Source organism: Echinops telfairi, unplaced genomic scaffold (genome assembly GCF_000313985.2).
Source record: "Echinops telfairi isolate 266 unplaced genomic scaffold, ASM31398v2 ScPeMD7_5;HRSCAF=22, whole genome shotgun sequence".
Lineage (NCBI taxonomy): Eukaryota > Metazoa > Chordata > Mammalia > Afrosoricida > Tenrecidae > Echinops > Echinops telfairi.
This window is the reverse complement of record NW_022103901.1, coordinates 17126611-17143382: the sequence shown is the minus strand read 5'-3', so window position 1 is coordinate 17143382 and position 16772 is coordinate 17126611. Positions and strand designations below refer to the sequence as shown.

Sequence of the window (16772 nt, the reverse complement as noted above, 5' to 3'; positions counted from 1 at the left end):
CGAACATGGTCAAGCCCCTGACCAGTTGATTGGATTGGCTATACCCCGGACAGAACGTTTCTCCTGCTCCAGGAGCTGGGCCCGAGGACGGGGAACCAGAGTCCGGAAGGAGGCCTGACTTGTGCTGTCTGGCTCCCCCTTCTGTACTCCTGGCTCACTTCTCCTTAGGATCAGGGAGGCAGCTGGACCCTCCAGTCAACCCCCACTTTGGCTGAAGACAGCCAGGGCGGGGTCCTGCTGAGACAGCCACCGGCAGTTCGGATGGAGCTGCCCCTCTGGGTTCGAGACAAAGCACACACCGCCTTCCTGTGGTGACGCCGTGACGTGACCGTGCACCCTGGTCCTCCACGGGTGAAGCTCCCGGTCAGGCAGGAAGGGGATGGGCAGGGGCAGAGGGAAGAGAAGGGGCCGCCTGGGCCTGACTCTCCATTGGGGGAGGAGAGACCGTCTGGAATGCAGGGCTCGGGAAATAAGAGGTTTGCCATTTCACCGGGGATCTGGGAAGCATCCTTTGTATTAAGGATGAAGCTTGGGAGTCAGCGAGGAAGGAGCTGAAAACCCCTTTCATTGCTCGATGCTTGCCCGCCGTCCGGGTACATGGGGGGAAGCAGAGGAAGGGCAGGGCAACCGTGCGAAGGCTGCCCTTGTCTCTGGAGCAGCCGTGTGTAGGGGCAGTCGGAAAAGGGAGGGAGGGAGGGACCTGCTGAGGCTGTTCCTACAGGCCCCTCGGACTTGACCCATTAGCTCCCACCGATTACTCTCACTAAAAACAAAGACCACGTGACGGGCAGGCTGTATGGGTGGGGGCACAGTCCCTGGGGACGGACAGGGTGTTGGAGGGCGTGGGCTCCCTGGGTTGGCTCTTCCTGGTTTGGTCCATAGATGTAGAGCCCAGAGGTCAGCATCCCATCCCACCGAGGAGCTCCGGGGGCAGTACTCACCAGCGGGCTCGAGGGAGGTGGGCGCAGGGGTGCAGCGGAGCTGGAACTTCACCTGGCAGGAGTTCACGACGATGTTGTCGTTGGGGTTGAGGTTGCGGCTGCTGACGATGCCGGGGGCGTAGTAGCCCCTCATCAGCAGGTAGTTGGTGTGCGAGGCCTGGGGGGCTTTCACCTCGATGCTCCGGCGCTTGCCCCCCGAGCCTTCATCCAGGTCTTCCTCTTCGTCCTCGTCGTCCTCCAAGGTGCCGTCCTTCCCCATGCTGGGAGCGGAAGAGGGAAGAGCGAGAGCTGACTGACGGAGCACACCCTCGTCTGAGGACCTCGGCCAGCTGACCCGGCCATGCCAGAAAGAGCCAGGAACACCCCTCTGGGGGTCGGGCTGTGCTTTCCTATTCTAGAAACTGCTGCCCCAGCGTCACCTCCTCTCCACCTTCCCACGCACGCCTCAGTGACCCCCTTCACAGCTGTGTGCTTGCCTGCAAAACCCATCCTATGCCCCCGTCCTGAGAAGCGTAAGTCTTAGCTCGGCTGTTCTGCCCTCAAGCCGCCTTCTCGTCTTACCCCTGTGATGGTGAGTGTTATCTGCAGAGGATGGAAGGGCTTGGCCCCAAAATCCTAAGGGTGCCCACTGTGCTTCTAGACCCATGACTAAGACTTAAGTCGCAGCAACTGGACCTGGAAAGGAAGGAACACTGGACTTATTGGTAAGATCCTTACAGGATACAGGGTGGGAAATGAACCAGATAAACATTCAGGTAACTTGCACCTTGGTGGAATTTCTAGGCGTCCAGTGGTGTGGGGGCACGTGGAAATACTGCTTCTAAGGCGAGGGATCAGCTGTTACATCTGGTGGCCCCTCCAGCCACTAAAAAGGAAGCAACACGCTCCTCACTGAGGTGTAGGCTACTCTCACCTACTTATCAAGCACCGGGAAAAACTGCTCTGTTGAGTGCTCTGGGCCCAGCACAAGAGAAGGCTCTGCCCTGCCACAGGCTCAGACTGCACACAAGTCGCCCTGCCACTTGGGCCCTCCGGCCCAGCTGACCCAGGGGTGCTTGGCGTGCCAGCGGCCAAGGGGGAGGCACTGCGGAGTGAATCACAGTGAAGACCCTTAGGGTTTGGGAGCAGAGCCCTTCCGTCCTCTGCAGATGACTACTCTTCTTTTCAGGAGGAGCTTCTGGCTGGTTAATTATGGGCTGAACCACGGGTTACCAAGTCACCTGGCAAGCTGAGCTGCTCAGCACAAACTGAGTCACACAGTAAGATGCACACAACAGGGCTTCATCAGGGATGGAAATGCTCCCTCGAAGACTCCGCTCAAGCAGGGCTTGAAGGCACTGCTAAGTTACGTGGGGAAGTGGCCTCAAGGCGCAGGGGCTCCACTCCTGTCCCAGGACCTCCCCTCTCCCAGTCTGGGGAGTTCTTTGCGACCAGTTGACTGGGGCAGAGAAAACCTGGGCCTGCATGATGTACCACTTGAAGGTAGACAGCCACTGCATGGGAGCCACCCTTCGGTACGCCCCCTGAAGGGCAGTGGTGAAAGGAAACCCTTCCAATGGGCAGCAGGTTGAGTTGTGCACCTGGCTGCCCACGTTGCGTGGTAGGGGAAGTGACCAGATATGGAACTGTTTACTGAAACTTAGGCTGAGGCCAGTGATTTGGACTTAGAAGGGGCACGACGGGAAAAGTGGTGATGGGAAGGTATAGGGAAGAGGCATGTGGCGGAAAGAACTCTGAACAGTGACTTCCACGGCCAATCCTGTCTTGGAGCGCGTACTTCTGGACGGATCCTCAGAGGCAAGGACAGCAAGGTTTGTCTCCTGCCGTTGGACATGCCGTCAAGAGAAGGACGTAAAGCTTGGTACAGGGGAGGGGCAGCAAAAAAGGGAAAAAGGGGTGGTGGTGGAGGGCCTCACGGAGAGGGACTGCCACCGTGGCTACAGCCACGGGCTCAGACACGGCAGACCAACGGGGGACGGGCAGGCCCCACGGGTTGGACCTGGCTCTGGGACACCTGGAAACAGCAGACTCTGTATCACATATCTCGTTTTCCTCCTTCCTCTGGCTGCCCGCCACTGCTCGGTATAGTAGGAGATGCGGTGATACACATGTTGGCTGTACCACGCTGGGGACCAGTGTGACTTTACAGCTGTCGTCTTCGTTTGGGGATTACATGGGGCTAAGGAGCTGTGTCCAGCTGTCAGTGGTCAGTGGGTGGAGCGTGATGGTCAATGTGGCTGGCTAGCTGGGGTCGGGGATGGGGGAGTGGTTCTGATCATGACTGTTCATTTGATGATCTGGCGTCAGGGGAGCACGGTGTCTTGGGGGCACGGTTACCCCTAAGACACATGGACGTTCTGGCAAAACTCATCCCCTGGCAATCCAGCAGCCCCTCCTTTGTGCTGGTCCCACAGACCCGGGACTGGCCAGACTCCACAGGGCATCAGCCACTGCCTTCTTCTTACAGATCTCGACACGTGTGCTCCTGGGTCTGCTCCCAGAGAGAACCCAGCCTGACGCCTTCCCTGCTCACACTGGACCGTGTCCTTCTCCTCTGCCCACCACCTCCCACAGAACGTCAGACACCACCACGCCCACCTGCAGACCATGACTCCCAGGGTGCAGGTCTGTGAGCCCGGCCCGGGGGGCTCCCTGAAGGCACTGCCTAGGCACTGCTTGTCTGTCCACACCCCGGCTGGGCCAGGCAGAAAGCAGGACAGCACGGCAAGCAGCAAAGTAGATACCAGATGGCTGAACATGGCGCACCGCTGCCACTGCCGCCCACCCCACCACCACCATGGTGTGGAGAGGAAACGATCACCCGAGGCTCTGTGCAGCACCCCACCTACAATGGGGGCCCCAGCACCGTGCCCGGGCAGGGACCGCGGGCTGTTACCTCTTAATGACGTCATTTTCCACCATGGAGCTGTCCACCACCACGATCTGCTCTGGGATCCTGACGTCCGCCGACACCAGGCCCAGGGAGAAGAGGGTCAGGGCCGCCACACAGTGGCCCCCGGGGCCATCCAAAGAAAACGCCACCATGTCACTGGCCGGGCCGCTGTCCTGGTCTTTGAAGGTAAAATGATCGGGCTGGTCCGACTTGCCCGCAGCCAGGATTCTGCTGAAGAACTGGAACGATTCTGTACACACGGTGCTCGGGAAGCGCCAGGTGAAAACCCTGCACACACAAGGGCAGGGAGGGCCTGGCTGAGCAGGAGGGGCAACTGGCCGCCACCCCACTGTGGATAGACGATGCCAGACACACTCTCCGCCCCACTGGGCTGTCCGGCTCCTGAGAGCCCGGGGATGATCGGCGCGCTTTGGTCCTACATCTTTAACCAAACCACGGCCTGAACCTACACGGCGGCCTCGCTGCATGTCGGTGGCCTCTGTGGGGAGGAAGCCCTGCCTGGCCTGAAGAGGGTGACTTCCCATGACCTGAGGCAGCAAGAATGGGACCTGGAGGCCAGAGAAGGACAGGCACTCAGGGAAGTAAGTTGCTCAAGGTCAAACAGCCTTCTTGGGCCTGGGCTCATGCGGCTTTCAAGGTCATGGCTCTTCCTATACCAATCTGTTTCGCAGGAAGTGGGAATTTAGGAAAGGGAGAAGTGGCTGAGGCAGCGATGGGATCAGAGCGACAAACCCACCAGGACCTCATTGCGCTGAGAGAGAGTCCGGGTGCAGCCTCCACAGGCGGAGAGCAGGACGGGGCGGGAAGAGTCCCTCTGCACCCCGCTCAAGGACCTGCTCAGGGAGGTCCAGGGGCCAGCCGACCTGGGAAGGTGGCCCAGGGAGTGCCCGCAGCACCTCCGCCCAGCCCCAGGCAGCGCCCTGTGGAGCCAATAGCCGGAAATAACTGAGGGTGCCAGTGGAAGTGCGTGAGCCTTCCGGCCAGGAGCCACAAGGTTTGGGGATGCCGTCCGGCTGTCCCCACCGAGGCGGCACACGTCAACAGGAGCAGCTATGAAATCAGAAACGATGCCAGCCCTTTGACAGAAGAGAGAAAAGAATGGTCCAGCATGTGATAAATGCCCTGACCCGAAACACTGCCCTCCTGCTCCACCGCAGAGGGCAGATGGCTGGTGGTCTGGGAGGCCGAGCGCTCAGCGCAGAGACCAGGCTGACCGTGTGCAGCCCCTCACCTGTAGTAGGTCTGCGACAGCTGGTAGGACATGGGCACGAAGGGCAGCGCCCGGTTCTTCTTTGGGCCCAGGGTGTGGTTGACGCGGCGTCGGTTGACCAGGCTCCTTTTCTGGCACTCCATGAAGGCCTTGACGAGGATCTGGTCCTTATACTCGCGGTATATGCGGAAAGTCTGCAACACAGCGGGCCGACTGACACTGGGCCCCGGCGAGCCTTCCTTCCCACCACCCCTCAGAGACCACCCAGAGAGAGGAGGCTCTCGGCTCTTGAGGAAGCCCCTCATGGGGCCCCTCGGCATGTCTGGATGGCCCCACCCCTGCCTGTGCCCACGCTGCTGCTGCTGCTGTTGCACCAACACCGAGGGAGGCCTCCAGCACACGGCTCTTCCTGCTTTGGCCCCGCCCCCTCCCTTCTCCACAGCAACCAAAGCCCCTTGCTACCCGTCCGGACACCACACAGCATCTCCCACTTCAGAAACCCCAGTGGCTTCTCCCTGACTATGTTGGCCTCCATCCTGGGCCTCGTGGCCCTCACACTTGCTGGACAATGCCGTCATTCCGGCGAGGGGACTCTGCACTGGGAAAGCATCTCCCAGGTCTCAGCCTGCAGGGCACCTTCTCCACAGGAGTCTCGGCTCCAGCGCGGCCCTGGGACACTTCCCCCCTATACTGCCCCCCACCCCCCACCCCAAGCATCGACCCTGGACATGGGTCCACACTTGTTCACTCCCGGCCCCTCCCTCTGACCAGAGGGGGCAGGTCCCGGGAGAGCGCAGCTTGGCCTCTCTTGCTGCTGCCCCAAAGGAGGATGGGGTCCCCGCATAGAGGGGCCTCCTCCACTGGCCCAGCCTGCCCACCCGCCAGCACGGCCTCACCATTCACTCTCCCAGGTCTCACAAACCTGCCCGCCTGCCCCACCCCCCTCGGAGCGTCCACTCAAAAGATCTGACTGTGGTGGTGAATGAAAAGCACTCAGCCTGGGCGCCGCGGGGAGAGGGCAGGGGGCTGCTCTCAAGCTCTGCAGGCAAACCCGAGGGTCCTTCAGGACATTGGGCTTCGCCAGGCATCCCCGCCCTCGCCATGGCCCAAGAAAGGGTCCAATTCCTCCTGGACTTGCTGGGGCCAGGGTGAGGCTTGGGGGTGGGGGTGGGTCCATATGCTCAACAAGCTCTCCTGTCACCCGTCTCCATCCACCGGAGGGACTAGAGGAGCCCCCCTGCATTTTCCAGCCCTGGTGGGAGGCGTAGTGCTTAGTCGTTGGGCTGCTAACCACCAGGTCAGCAGTTGGAAACGACCAGCCGCTCCACAGGAGAAAGATGAGCCTTTCTCCTTCATGTAGAACTGCCCATTCCTGAAGGGCCACTAGGCGCTGCACCGACACAATGGGCGCTGGTTTGCTTTGGTCAAGCAGACGGCTGGGGCTCCGTCACCACAAAGGGCGTCTGAGCGGGTTCTACTCCGGACACAGCCTCAAGCTGATGAGGGCCGGCAGACCGCCTCCGGGGCAGCATCTCTGCTCATGAACTGGACCCCAGCCGACCTCGGTACAGCAAGCGAGCGAGCGGTCGACCTTGGTGTGTCTTTGACCTTCTCTGAACCTCAAATGTACATATTTATAGAAGAGACCCCCCTCCCCCCAATCAATCAGGGATTAAGTAAGATTTGCTTTCTTGCTTTCATCTGCATTTAGCCAGAACCCGGCTGAGTGCCAGGAACCTCCCCAGGCTTCGGGAGGCAGGCAGCCCACTGCTTTTCCACACGGTGATCTCCGCTACTCAGCATCTCTCAACACTCCTGGCTCATCCCGTTCAGTGCCAGCCTGGTTCCTTCGACACACCTCATCTCCTCTTCCACCTAGTGCTCTGTCCTTAATACAGGCAAAAAACCTCACCGCCATCGAGCCGATGCCGACTCAGCGACCCTATGGCACAGGGCAGAACAGCCCTGGTGAGTTTCTGAGACTGTGACTCTTTACGGGAGTAGAAAGCCACCTCTTTCTCCTGAGGAGCGGCTGGTGGTTTCAAACTGCCGACCTTGTGGATCGCAGCCTCATGTGGAAACTACTCGCTACCCGGGCTCCCATCCTCCATAGCAGACTCGAAACCTCAGCAAGGGAGGCACTTGGGAGGCCACTGGACCCTAGCCAAGCTGTGAAAGGTGGAAGGACACAAAATAATCGGCTCCCAAGGACCCACCGCTGGGAAGTTTGTGAGATGCAGCCTCACCCAGCCCCGGGCAGGGCCCATGCCCACGGACGCTACAAGCAGAGATGCCGATGCTAGGTGCCCCCTCACCCACCTGGAACGACTGGCAGGACTTCATCTGACTGTCGGAAAGGGCCAGCGTGCTCTGGATGAGGTTCTGGAGCACCAGCACGTGGATATCGTCCACACTGGAAGAGACAGGGGCGGGCCCACCAAGCAGCTTGAGAGCCATGGCCACAGTCAAGGCCACGGCTCATCTCGGATCCAATTCTCATTAGAAAAAGAGGGCCCGGCATGAAAGCCACTCTCTCCAAAAAGGAGGGAAATGAAATAAACACTGCTCTCTTAGGATCTTACTAACTGGGTCCTTCTTCAGGGAAAGACTTTTAAGGCAGTGGGTAAAAAGGGACATCACCCAGAGGCGCGTTTACATGACAAGCATCAGACACAGCCGGGCATCTATGTCTCCTCCTCCCGGCTTAAACATGCTCCTCTCCCATGAGAATAGGCTTTGTTACTGAAACACGTGAGCCACAACCAAATGGAATTACCATGGAGTTTTCAACTTAAAAGGGCAGAAGAAGAAAAAAAAAAGACTGAGTTTTTAAACAGGAGATTTGCCCTGACAGCTCATGGGGTAAGAGTTCCTACTTTTCCACCCAGCTCATCTTCAGCCTGGGCCAGGGGTAGGCTGGGCTACAGGGCCAGACAGGAACAGTGTTGACGAGGCTTCTGTGCAAAGACAGGTGGGCAGGCCAGATCTGACCCCCGGCCACGCAGCATGGCAAACCCAGGAGCAGGCGGGCGGGCGGGTGGGCGTGGAAAAGAGTTGCCGTCCATCAGCACTTGCCTGTTCAGTTCATCCTCTTTATTGGCTTGATCTTTTTCATCTCCAATGGCCAAAACTCGGTACCTGCATGGGACATGCGAGGGAAGTCATGTCAGCGCGACAGGGCAGATCCTAGCTGGGCATCGGCTGCTGGGATGGCTGCTTAGTGGCTAACATACCAGGGAAAACCCAGGCAAAGCCCAAATATCGTATATGCCAATTGAAACGAGAAAAGACCACATTCTTGCCTACCAAATAAGGAAAGTATTTTTATAAAAATGAGGGTTAATGTGAGAAATGTCATTTGCTGCTGGGACCCTTTCTGGGGCAGAAGGCAGGATGCTAATGGGGTAGAAAACCGTGGCCTCAGTACGATTACGCTAAGAAAGAAGTCAGACAGAAACAAAGAAAGAAGCCCACAGGAAAATGAAGAGCGGCCGTTCTCCGGGCACTGGAGTCACCGACTGCTTCCCTGTCTGGTTTCTGAGCTTTGTGCAGTATTGTTGTACTGTGTTTATACCATGGAAATAAATATGAATAGATCATAGAATTGATTTTTTTTAAAACAGCCATTTGTAAGTCTTTTCTTTGGTTTCTGCAAAACCAAAAGTCAAAGATGAATTGGTATCTCTGTAACAGCAAATTCCTCCTAGAGCCTAGTGCCAAGGAAGAAGAGCCTTTTCAGAAAAACTGTGAACTATTTTTAGCCCAATAAGAAAAAATATGGAGCCGTTTGCACTTTTACTTTGCCTGCCAGAAAACTCCAGATCGGATTTATGTTAAACTGCAACCTTTTCTTTCCTGTAAATGATTCACGAGGCCTCCCTTAACAAAATTTTATTTCAGCTGTCTGGTTTCACGGCTAAAAAATGTTCCATCTAGCTTTACTGGAAATAAAGGTGACGATAAATTACAGCCAGGTAAACAGCTACTTGAAGCCGCACAGTCTCGTGGGACAACTCAGTGGACTGGCTTAACAGAGTTCACAAACTCACGGCCCGCCACCTAATGAAGGGGCAGTGTCTGGGGCCTTACAAGGTTGGGAGAAGGCACTGCCTGCACCTACAACTCTGGGTCTCTACTTGCCAGGAGCAAAACAGTAAGCGGGTCACCAAAAGCTAAGGGGAGACACAAGTCTGCGTGCGTGCCAGAAGCTCCAAGACCAGCAAAATTAGCTCGGTGGTGCCCAGCTACCAGCACGGACCATTCTGATGGATGAGATGGCAAAATTCTTATTTTTAAAAAAAGGCCAGACAAATTAGAAGAGTAGAGGAGATAGCACTCCCTGAGACACTCTTTAGACTGCGGACCGAGCCTATCCTGAGAGAGACCACCTTTAGTGAAACAGCCGTAGTAAAGGCTGTGAGATTGGCATCCTACTTCAAGAAACATCCGAATGAGACCTCATCAGAACGAGGTCAACATCTATGAACAGCAACGATGAAAAGACCGAACACTTTGATTAAAGACCGAGTGCCATCAGTGTCACTGGCACTGAGACCGGAAGAAATGGATGGTGACCGGCTACCCCTGCTGACTTCTCTGAGAGGGACCATGTCATAACGGAGGCCCTGGAAAGAGTGGGGGAAAAAAACATGGCACAAAACTCAAAATCATAAAAGACCAGAAATTGGCACAGCCCTTGAAACGGTGGCCCTTAATCATCACCCTTTAGGACTGGACCTGAACTCACACCCATGGTTGATTTTCAGCCAAACCACACACACCTTGGAATAATCACTCATTCGAGACAAAACAGGCAGGCAGCATTCACTCAACGGCACAATTCAGATGGTGCAGGGAAGAGAACACAGGGACGAAGTGATGTCGTGCTGTGGGGCTTAGAATCAATAGCATGAAACAAAACATGTTACGAGTTGAGTTGTTGAATGGAAAACAGATCTGCTCTGTAAACCTTCGACCCACAAAAGATTTTTTTTTTTTAAAGTTTTACCTGGTTAAAAAAGGGAGGGAGAAAATGTTCACGTGTTGTGAAAAATGCAACCCTATCACTGAACAACTTGTCCAGTGAGACCCTAACGGGCAGTTTCCACTTCCTGCCAATCAATAAAGGATCACGGTGGGAAGTTGGGGGTGGCAGGAAGAAGCCAAAGGTGTCCACTCTGAAAATGGGCGGGGCACATCTTGGTAGATTAAGCACCAGCACAAAGCAGATGAGGGAGCCTGGATTAAGCACCCAGGGCTCAGGGAGAGACTGCTTGAGGTGCCTGGCAGGGTCCTGGGCATGTGACTTCCTCCACCTTTAGGGCCTCGTGGACAGCTGGCTGGTGGCAGGGACTCGGGAGATGTCGGGGCTGTGAGGTGAGGTGCCAGGCCTCCCGGCACTGCTGCACCAGGGAGGGACATCTGGCTGCCAGCGTTTCTGCTCTTGCCTGGTGGGAATCCCGTGGAAATGTCTCAGACGAAAGAACGGTACCTGGCAAACAGCTCCTGTAGGCTGTCAGGGATCTCAAGGTTCGGATTCTTTAGGGATGAACTGAACTTCTCTTTAAGCTTCTCCACAAATTCTTTAAACTCACTGGCACAAACCTGGGGATGTGAGAAGATGGCATGTTAAGCCCTTGCCCTCTGTGGCTCCTACACCCCCAAGGGCAGTCTTTGACAGACCGGTGTGGCCGCTGCGTGTGGCAGCCCTCGCAGGGCCACCTCCCTGTCATTCCTGTTTCCTGAGGGCTGCCCAGCGCCCAGGAGTGGACTAACCAACAGATGCTCGCCCAATCTCAGGACTTGGAGCACTTGGTGCCCCCACTGCTGGGGGATGGCCTTCACAGCGGGTCCCCAGATCTCTCTCCTCCTGCTCCCACCTCAGCAAGCACCACTTACTCCGCTCCCCTTCCTGTCCTCCACCCCACTCAGCTGGTGGCTCTCACACTGGCCCCCTCCTCCACCCTGCACTGCGGTCATCGCAGCCCAGGCCACCCTGGCCCTGAACCCAGAGCACGGCCAGGCGCTTCACTGGCCTCACCTTGCTGGGCGGCCAAAACGAGCTTTCCAATAAGCAAAGTGGGTAGCTCCTTGGCCGTGGGGGCTCCCAGATGGCCTGGCTATGCCACATCTCAGCACCTCCCCTGTGGCTCTGTTTTCCCTCGGGGTGGCAGGTCCTGAGCGAGTCCCTAGGACCTCTGCCGGGCTGCTGTTTCTGCAGGGGCTTCAGTTCAAGGTCAGCTCCTTTTCAAAGCCCTCCAGCGATAGCACTGGCTGTCTACATTGTGTTCCTGGCCCCGATTTGGGCTGGGGGGCTCCAGGCCAGGTCCAGGCTGATCATGGCCGCTTTATTCCCCTGTGCTAGCAATGGTTCCCAGTCGTGTGTCCAGGTAAGCCAGGTGCTTCTGGGAAGAACTGCCCCACCCTGGGGCTCTGTTGTGTGCACCTGTCGCCCTGCAGCCTTGAGGTGACTGGTGTGAAGGAGTGAAGTACCTGGGTCCCCAGGGGCAGCCTACCTTGAGGCCCGTCAGTCGGTCAGTGACATGCACTCAAACTATTCCTGATACTCCCTCCCAGCCTCCTTGGCCGGGTTGTGCTCCCTTTCTGCCCTGTAGAGCCCACCTGCTTCCCTGCCTGACCTGCTCCCCGTGGGGCGGGGCTGGACCTCTCGCTGAGGCCTTGCCTGCTGCCGGACTGACGTGAAGGCAGCAGGTACCCAGCGCAGGGGAGGGAGACTGGGTCTGGAAAGAGCTTCCTCCTTCTTTGAGAGACACGCAGGCCCCGTGGCCCTCAGCCCACGAGCTTTGAGTGGCACTGAGTACATTTCTCTACCACAGGCTTTTCATGAAGGCCGGGCACCTGTCGATTCTGAAGAGCTCGCCTGTTTTCCTAACAACTAGGCCCTGAGGCTCAGCAGGGCCTTCAAAGTGACACATCAACCTCTACCCATCCCTCAACACGGGTGCCCAAAGCCATGTCCATGTGGTCCAGAGGCAAAGACCTGACACGCAGATTTCCCACATGAGCAGGGAACACGTCGGGCTTGTGAGGCTGGCAGAGGCCTCTGGCCCAGCCCCTGGAAGACCGACCTCCAGAACAGCCCCTCATCAGCCCCAAGGGGCCGACCTACCTGCGGGTCATCATAGTTACATTTTCGGCTCATAAACTCCCCAACAAGTGCCTTATCCTGGTACACCTCGGCGAGGCAAACCCTGCACACAGAGGAGAGAGAAAGGGGGTCTGGGGCATTAATGATGCCAATAGAACAGCCACTGGAAGGCTCCTGTTCTGATGCTTCTGGTCTTGGCTAACCGTGAAGGATGCTTTTTCAGATGCATCAGATAACGACAGCTTTTTAAAACAACGGATTCGGGGCCAGCCGAATCCTGCCCTCTCCTGCCGGCATGGCTACATGGCGTGGGTGCTTCCATGCACTTGTTAGAGCGTTGTGTCCCCACACAAGTCCATGCCTGTGGAGGGAAGTGCAGGAGCCTGGTGGGCTAGCAATAGCTTTATAGCCCTGTGAGGCAATGGTGGGTGTGGTAGGTAGGTTTTGCATTGGCTTGGCTGGGCCAGGGTTCTCAGTAATTCGGTGGCTCAGGTCTCCCCCACGATGTGACCTAACGAAATGCGAGTAACCCCAGGGAACTGCTTCGAGCAGCCGAGCAGCTGTGGAGAGAGCAGGGGGTACCACTCCTTCCTCAGGTCACAGATTTGATGACGTTTCCTCCTGCCTTGTACATATAAGTAGACACTGGGAACTTCTTCACGTATTGCTGGTCTGAATCCTGCCTCTGGCTCAGTGACCTCCAGTTCGTAAGACCCACCATATTGCCCGCCGACCCTGAGAGCCACCAGAGCCTGCCATCTGGCCAGAGGCTTGGGTTCACCAGCCTCTGGATCCACCAGGATGGTCTTCCTGCTTCCTGAACCTTGGCAGCTGTGTGCGCCAAGAAAACCCTCCAGCTGAACAGCTGACCCACAGACTTGAACTGGACCTAGGTTCTCCCACAACTCTGTGAACCACTACACATAGGCAGCACTGGTTTGGGAGAGCCCGGCCTAACCAAGTGGAGAACCTAGGAGGCAGCAGACCAGGCACAAGAGAATGCTTTGGGCTCCCAGGCAGCTGCCATCACCAGGAGGTGCCCGACGCACACAGCTTGGCTGTGAACATGGCCAAGGGCCTTCTGTCCAATAACCCGGTGGGCTGAGACCGGCCACCAATACAGACATCAAGATAGTAAGCGCTGTTCTGGATATAAGGGAAAAGAGCCCCTGTCGTTCCCACCGCAGCTGTGTGACATTGACCCCATCCGGCCTCCACCTGGTCTTCTGTGAAAAGGGGCCGCCGCAACTACTCCCTGAGTATTTTCTCAAGTCCCCATCCCACGTGCACCTCACAGGGCCTAGAATCACACCTGGGACTCAAGAGCAAAGACAATCTTATCAATACACTCCCCTGCTATCCAAAAGTCTACCGGGAAACCCGCGCTCTATCTGGATCTTACACAAGCATCTTAAGCAGATGAGATGAAGGGCTCTGAGCCCAGAATGACCGAGAGACAGAGGCTTGCCCTGGACCTGTGACCTTTCAAACAGGGCTTACTTGTAGTTCAGATAGGCTTGTGGATTTTTCACTAAGTAACGAGCTCTTCGTCCAACCGAGTGAGATGTCTTGTCCAAAGACTCTTCCAGGGAGGCATGGAGAATGTCCCGCACGACCTGCCAGGGGACAAACGGGCCCTTCACCTGCAACAAGCACAGAGGCAAGAAGCAGCCAGTCAGTGTCCTGGGCTCACACGATGGGCCACGCGTACAAGACTCCCTGCCGGTGAGGAACACCGTGGCTGAAGCCCCCTTTCCTCCCTCGGAGCAGCTCGGGTGGTTCCCACAGTGGCGCTTTGGAACCAGGGGACAACTGGCAGATGAGAGAAGCTGGAGAAAGAGAACGAGAAAACAGAAATCGAATGCGTCTGCGGCCCAGAGGACGCTCGACTGGGCTCCTCGTGGTTCCCCTCTCCCTGGCAGATATCCAGAGGGGACCCCGGAGTGGAAAGTGCCAGAGCTCAGTTTCCTGGGTGGGGGTCCTTGTCTACCCCACAAGGGGGAGGGGGACAGGGGACACACACAAACTCTGTCTCGGGCTGCAGAACCCTCTTGGAGGCTGTGACACCAGAGGTGGTTGCTGGCCAGAGAGTGAGAGCTGGACAGGTCTTCTCCGCTTGCTTGAGACTCAGGGATGCGACAGTGAGGGGTGTGTGTATGTGTGTGTGTGTCTCTGTGTGTGCATGTCATGGACAGTGCAGCGGAGGCCACTGCCCTTGTTCACTTTGAGTCAACACAAGCGGCATGAGTGATCACTGTGAGCAGCCACTGAGTCAGGGGCCGGCCCGCACTGTGAAGACCAGCGCCCCAAGTCTCTGCACCCTGAGGAGCAGCCGCTCTGCTGGGCCAAGGGTTTCCAGAAGCACAGCAGCAGTGGGAGGAGGGGGCAGTCCAGGGGCCGGGGGAGAAGAGGGCACTTGTTTCCACCTGTCGGGGCCACAGAGCCTTTCCAAGGCGATAAGCAGTTACTGGCAGAGAAACAGAAGGTGTTCGGGCAGATGCCAGTGGGAAGGGGGAGCAGAAAAGGGTTGGGGTCCTGGTGAAAAAGCGGGGTGGTGGTAGGGGGACAGAACAGCTCTGAGCTGTTTTGCCTGTAGCGAGGGGAAAAAAAGACCCCAAATGGTATGTATCTCACTGAAGGCTGGAAGAAACTGTGCACAAACATGTGATTTGTCAAATGCATTTTGGGAATGAACTGTTTTTCCTGGTTGGCTCCCGTGAGAGGGTGGGCTCCCAGGGAGAAGGGGTTGGCTGGCTGGGTACCTTGGTGTTGAGGACGTTGCTGGCGATGCGGCAGAAAATGAGCAGCCTGTCCTCCTGCATGGACCAGGCCACACGCAGCCGGGTCATCCTCTGCAGGGCGCTCTGGTCCGCCTCGTCGTGGTAGCGCGTCTTCCTGCTTTTGTCCTCTGGGGGCTCTTCTGGAGGTGTGAGAGGGAGGAGGAGACATCAGCAAGGAGACATGGCTCTGCGGAGTGGGGGAGGGGAAGGTGCCTACCCAGCCAGCAAGATGTGACTCGATGGATCTGACATCAGTCTCCCGGAACCTAAAGCGAGACCCCACAACACGACTGAGGACTCAGCCCTTCCATCTTTTCTCTCTGGTTGTTTCCTGGTGGTGGGCAGGGCAGACAGGACAAAGCCTCTTCTATGTTACCTGTCCTCCTGTGACGCTAAGGCCCGTGAAGGCGCCTTGAACAGAAGCTTACAGAAGAGTCTCTGGGCACGAACACAGAATACGATGACGACAATGCCCCACAACACCCCTATGACAGGAATACACTGATGATCTCTTTGGGCAGTTAGGAAATAAAAGCAGAGAGAGATTTAGCAATTTGCCCACGGTCACACGGCTAGTAGGGAGCCGATAGCTTTTGAACCTTGTGTTCTCGACCACTAGGCTTTCCAAAGTCTCCCATTTCACAACTCCCTATAGCTGCTGTAAGCCACTGCCCATCCCAAGAGACTGTCCTGTGAATTTCTTCCAGGTTATTCCTATGCGAAAGGCCATAGAAAATGGGGGCGGGGGGCACTTTTGGATTCTATGCACCCCAGCACTACATCTTGCCTGGTTGATCAGAGTTCAGGTCTTCCTGCTAAACAGGGGGTACAGACTCATGGGGAGGGGCTGGATGGGCGGAGCAGCAGAAAATCCGGCTCATGTGCAAACAGCCTCTGAAACAGACCTGTCGGACTTCGGCTACAACCCATGGACTGTGCACATGTGCCATACACTTCACCTTACTGCTCCTGAGCCCAGGACGCCGCCTGCAGCCCCGACAGGACAGGGAGAACGGCCCCTGTGGGTTTCCAAGACTGTAGCTCTTTAAAGCCCCATCTTTCTCCCAAGGAACAGCTGGGGGTTTTGAATTGCTGACCTTACAGATCACAGCCCAGTGTGAAACCACTACTCCGCCAGGGCTCCGATGATACACAAGTGTTTTCACAAAGAAGACCCTGGTCTCGGTGCTGGTCCCTCGGGCCTCCTTGATTCTAACTCCTGCCCAGAGAAAGACACTGAAAGCACCAGCCGCGGGCGCTGTGGTGCACTGAGCAGGCTGAATGACTCCCAGAGTTCTCCTCTACTTTAAAGCTGTGTGACTTTGAACTTTGGCCCGATTAGCATAAATAGACATTTAAGGTTAAGAAAAAAGTTAAAAAGGACCTTGGTTGGTTGTGATGAGACTTGCTAAGCCTTTTGAATGGGAAGAATTCATGTGTGTTGTTGTTGAGAACTTACACCGGCTCAACACCGCCCATGTGTACAAGTCAGGGATGGTGACTACGTGTATGAACCTGTACTTTTCCAAAGGGTTCGTCCCACCAGCAGAAACCCACTGCCCCTCCCTGAGGTTCCTAGCTGACCTTTCGAGTGGCTCTAGTCGCTCTGACCCCATGTGGCCACATCTCCAACAGCATACTGCTCAGGGCAGCCCTGCGTGGACAGTGGAGGCCAACCACGCCTGTTTATGACCATTTCAGAGGACACTTCTGGTTTACAGGTCAGCTTGGGGCAATATAGTTTTGGGGTTTTCCATAGCCTCCATGGCTCCAGAAAGTCTGGATTCTGTAAGAATTTGAATTTTGTTTGCCACCATCG

At 56.6% G+C, this 16772-nt stretch overlaps 1 protein-coding gene across 1 annotated transcript in view; it reads right to left on the bottom strand.

Moving 5' to 3' along the window:
- The window catches only part of GTF3C1 (general transcription factor IIIC subunit 1), a 79505-nt gene that overhangs the window by 6141 nt on the left and 56592 nt on the right, over window positions 1-16772 (bottom strand). The window contains 9 exon segments of the mRNA XM_045286128.1: window positions 942-1201; window positions 3838-4122; window positions 5087-5259; window positions 7385-7478; window positions 8141-8203; window positions 10557-10669; window positions 12195-12276; window positions 13674-13816; window positions 14936-15093. Of these exon segments, the coding sequence (XP_045142063.1) occupies window positions 942-1201; window positions 3838-4122; window positions 5087-5259; window positions 7385-7478; window positions 8141-8203; window positions 10557-10669; window positions 12195-12276; window positions 13674-13816; window positions 14936-15093 (1371 nt within the window).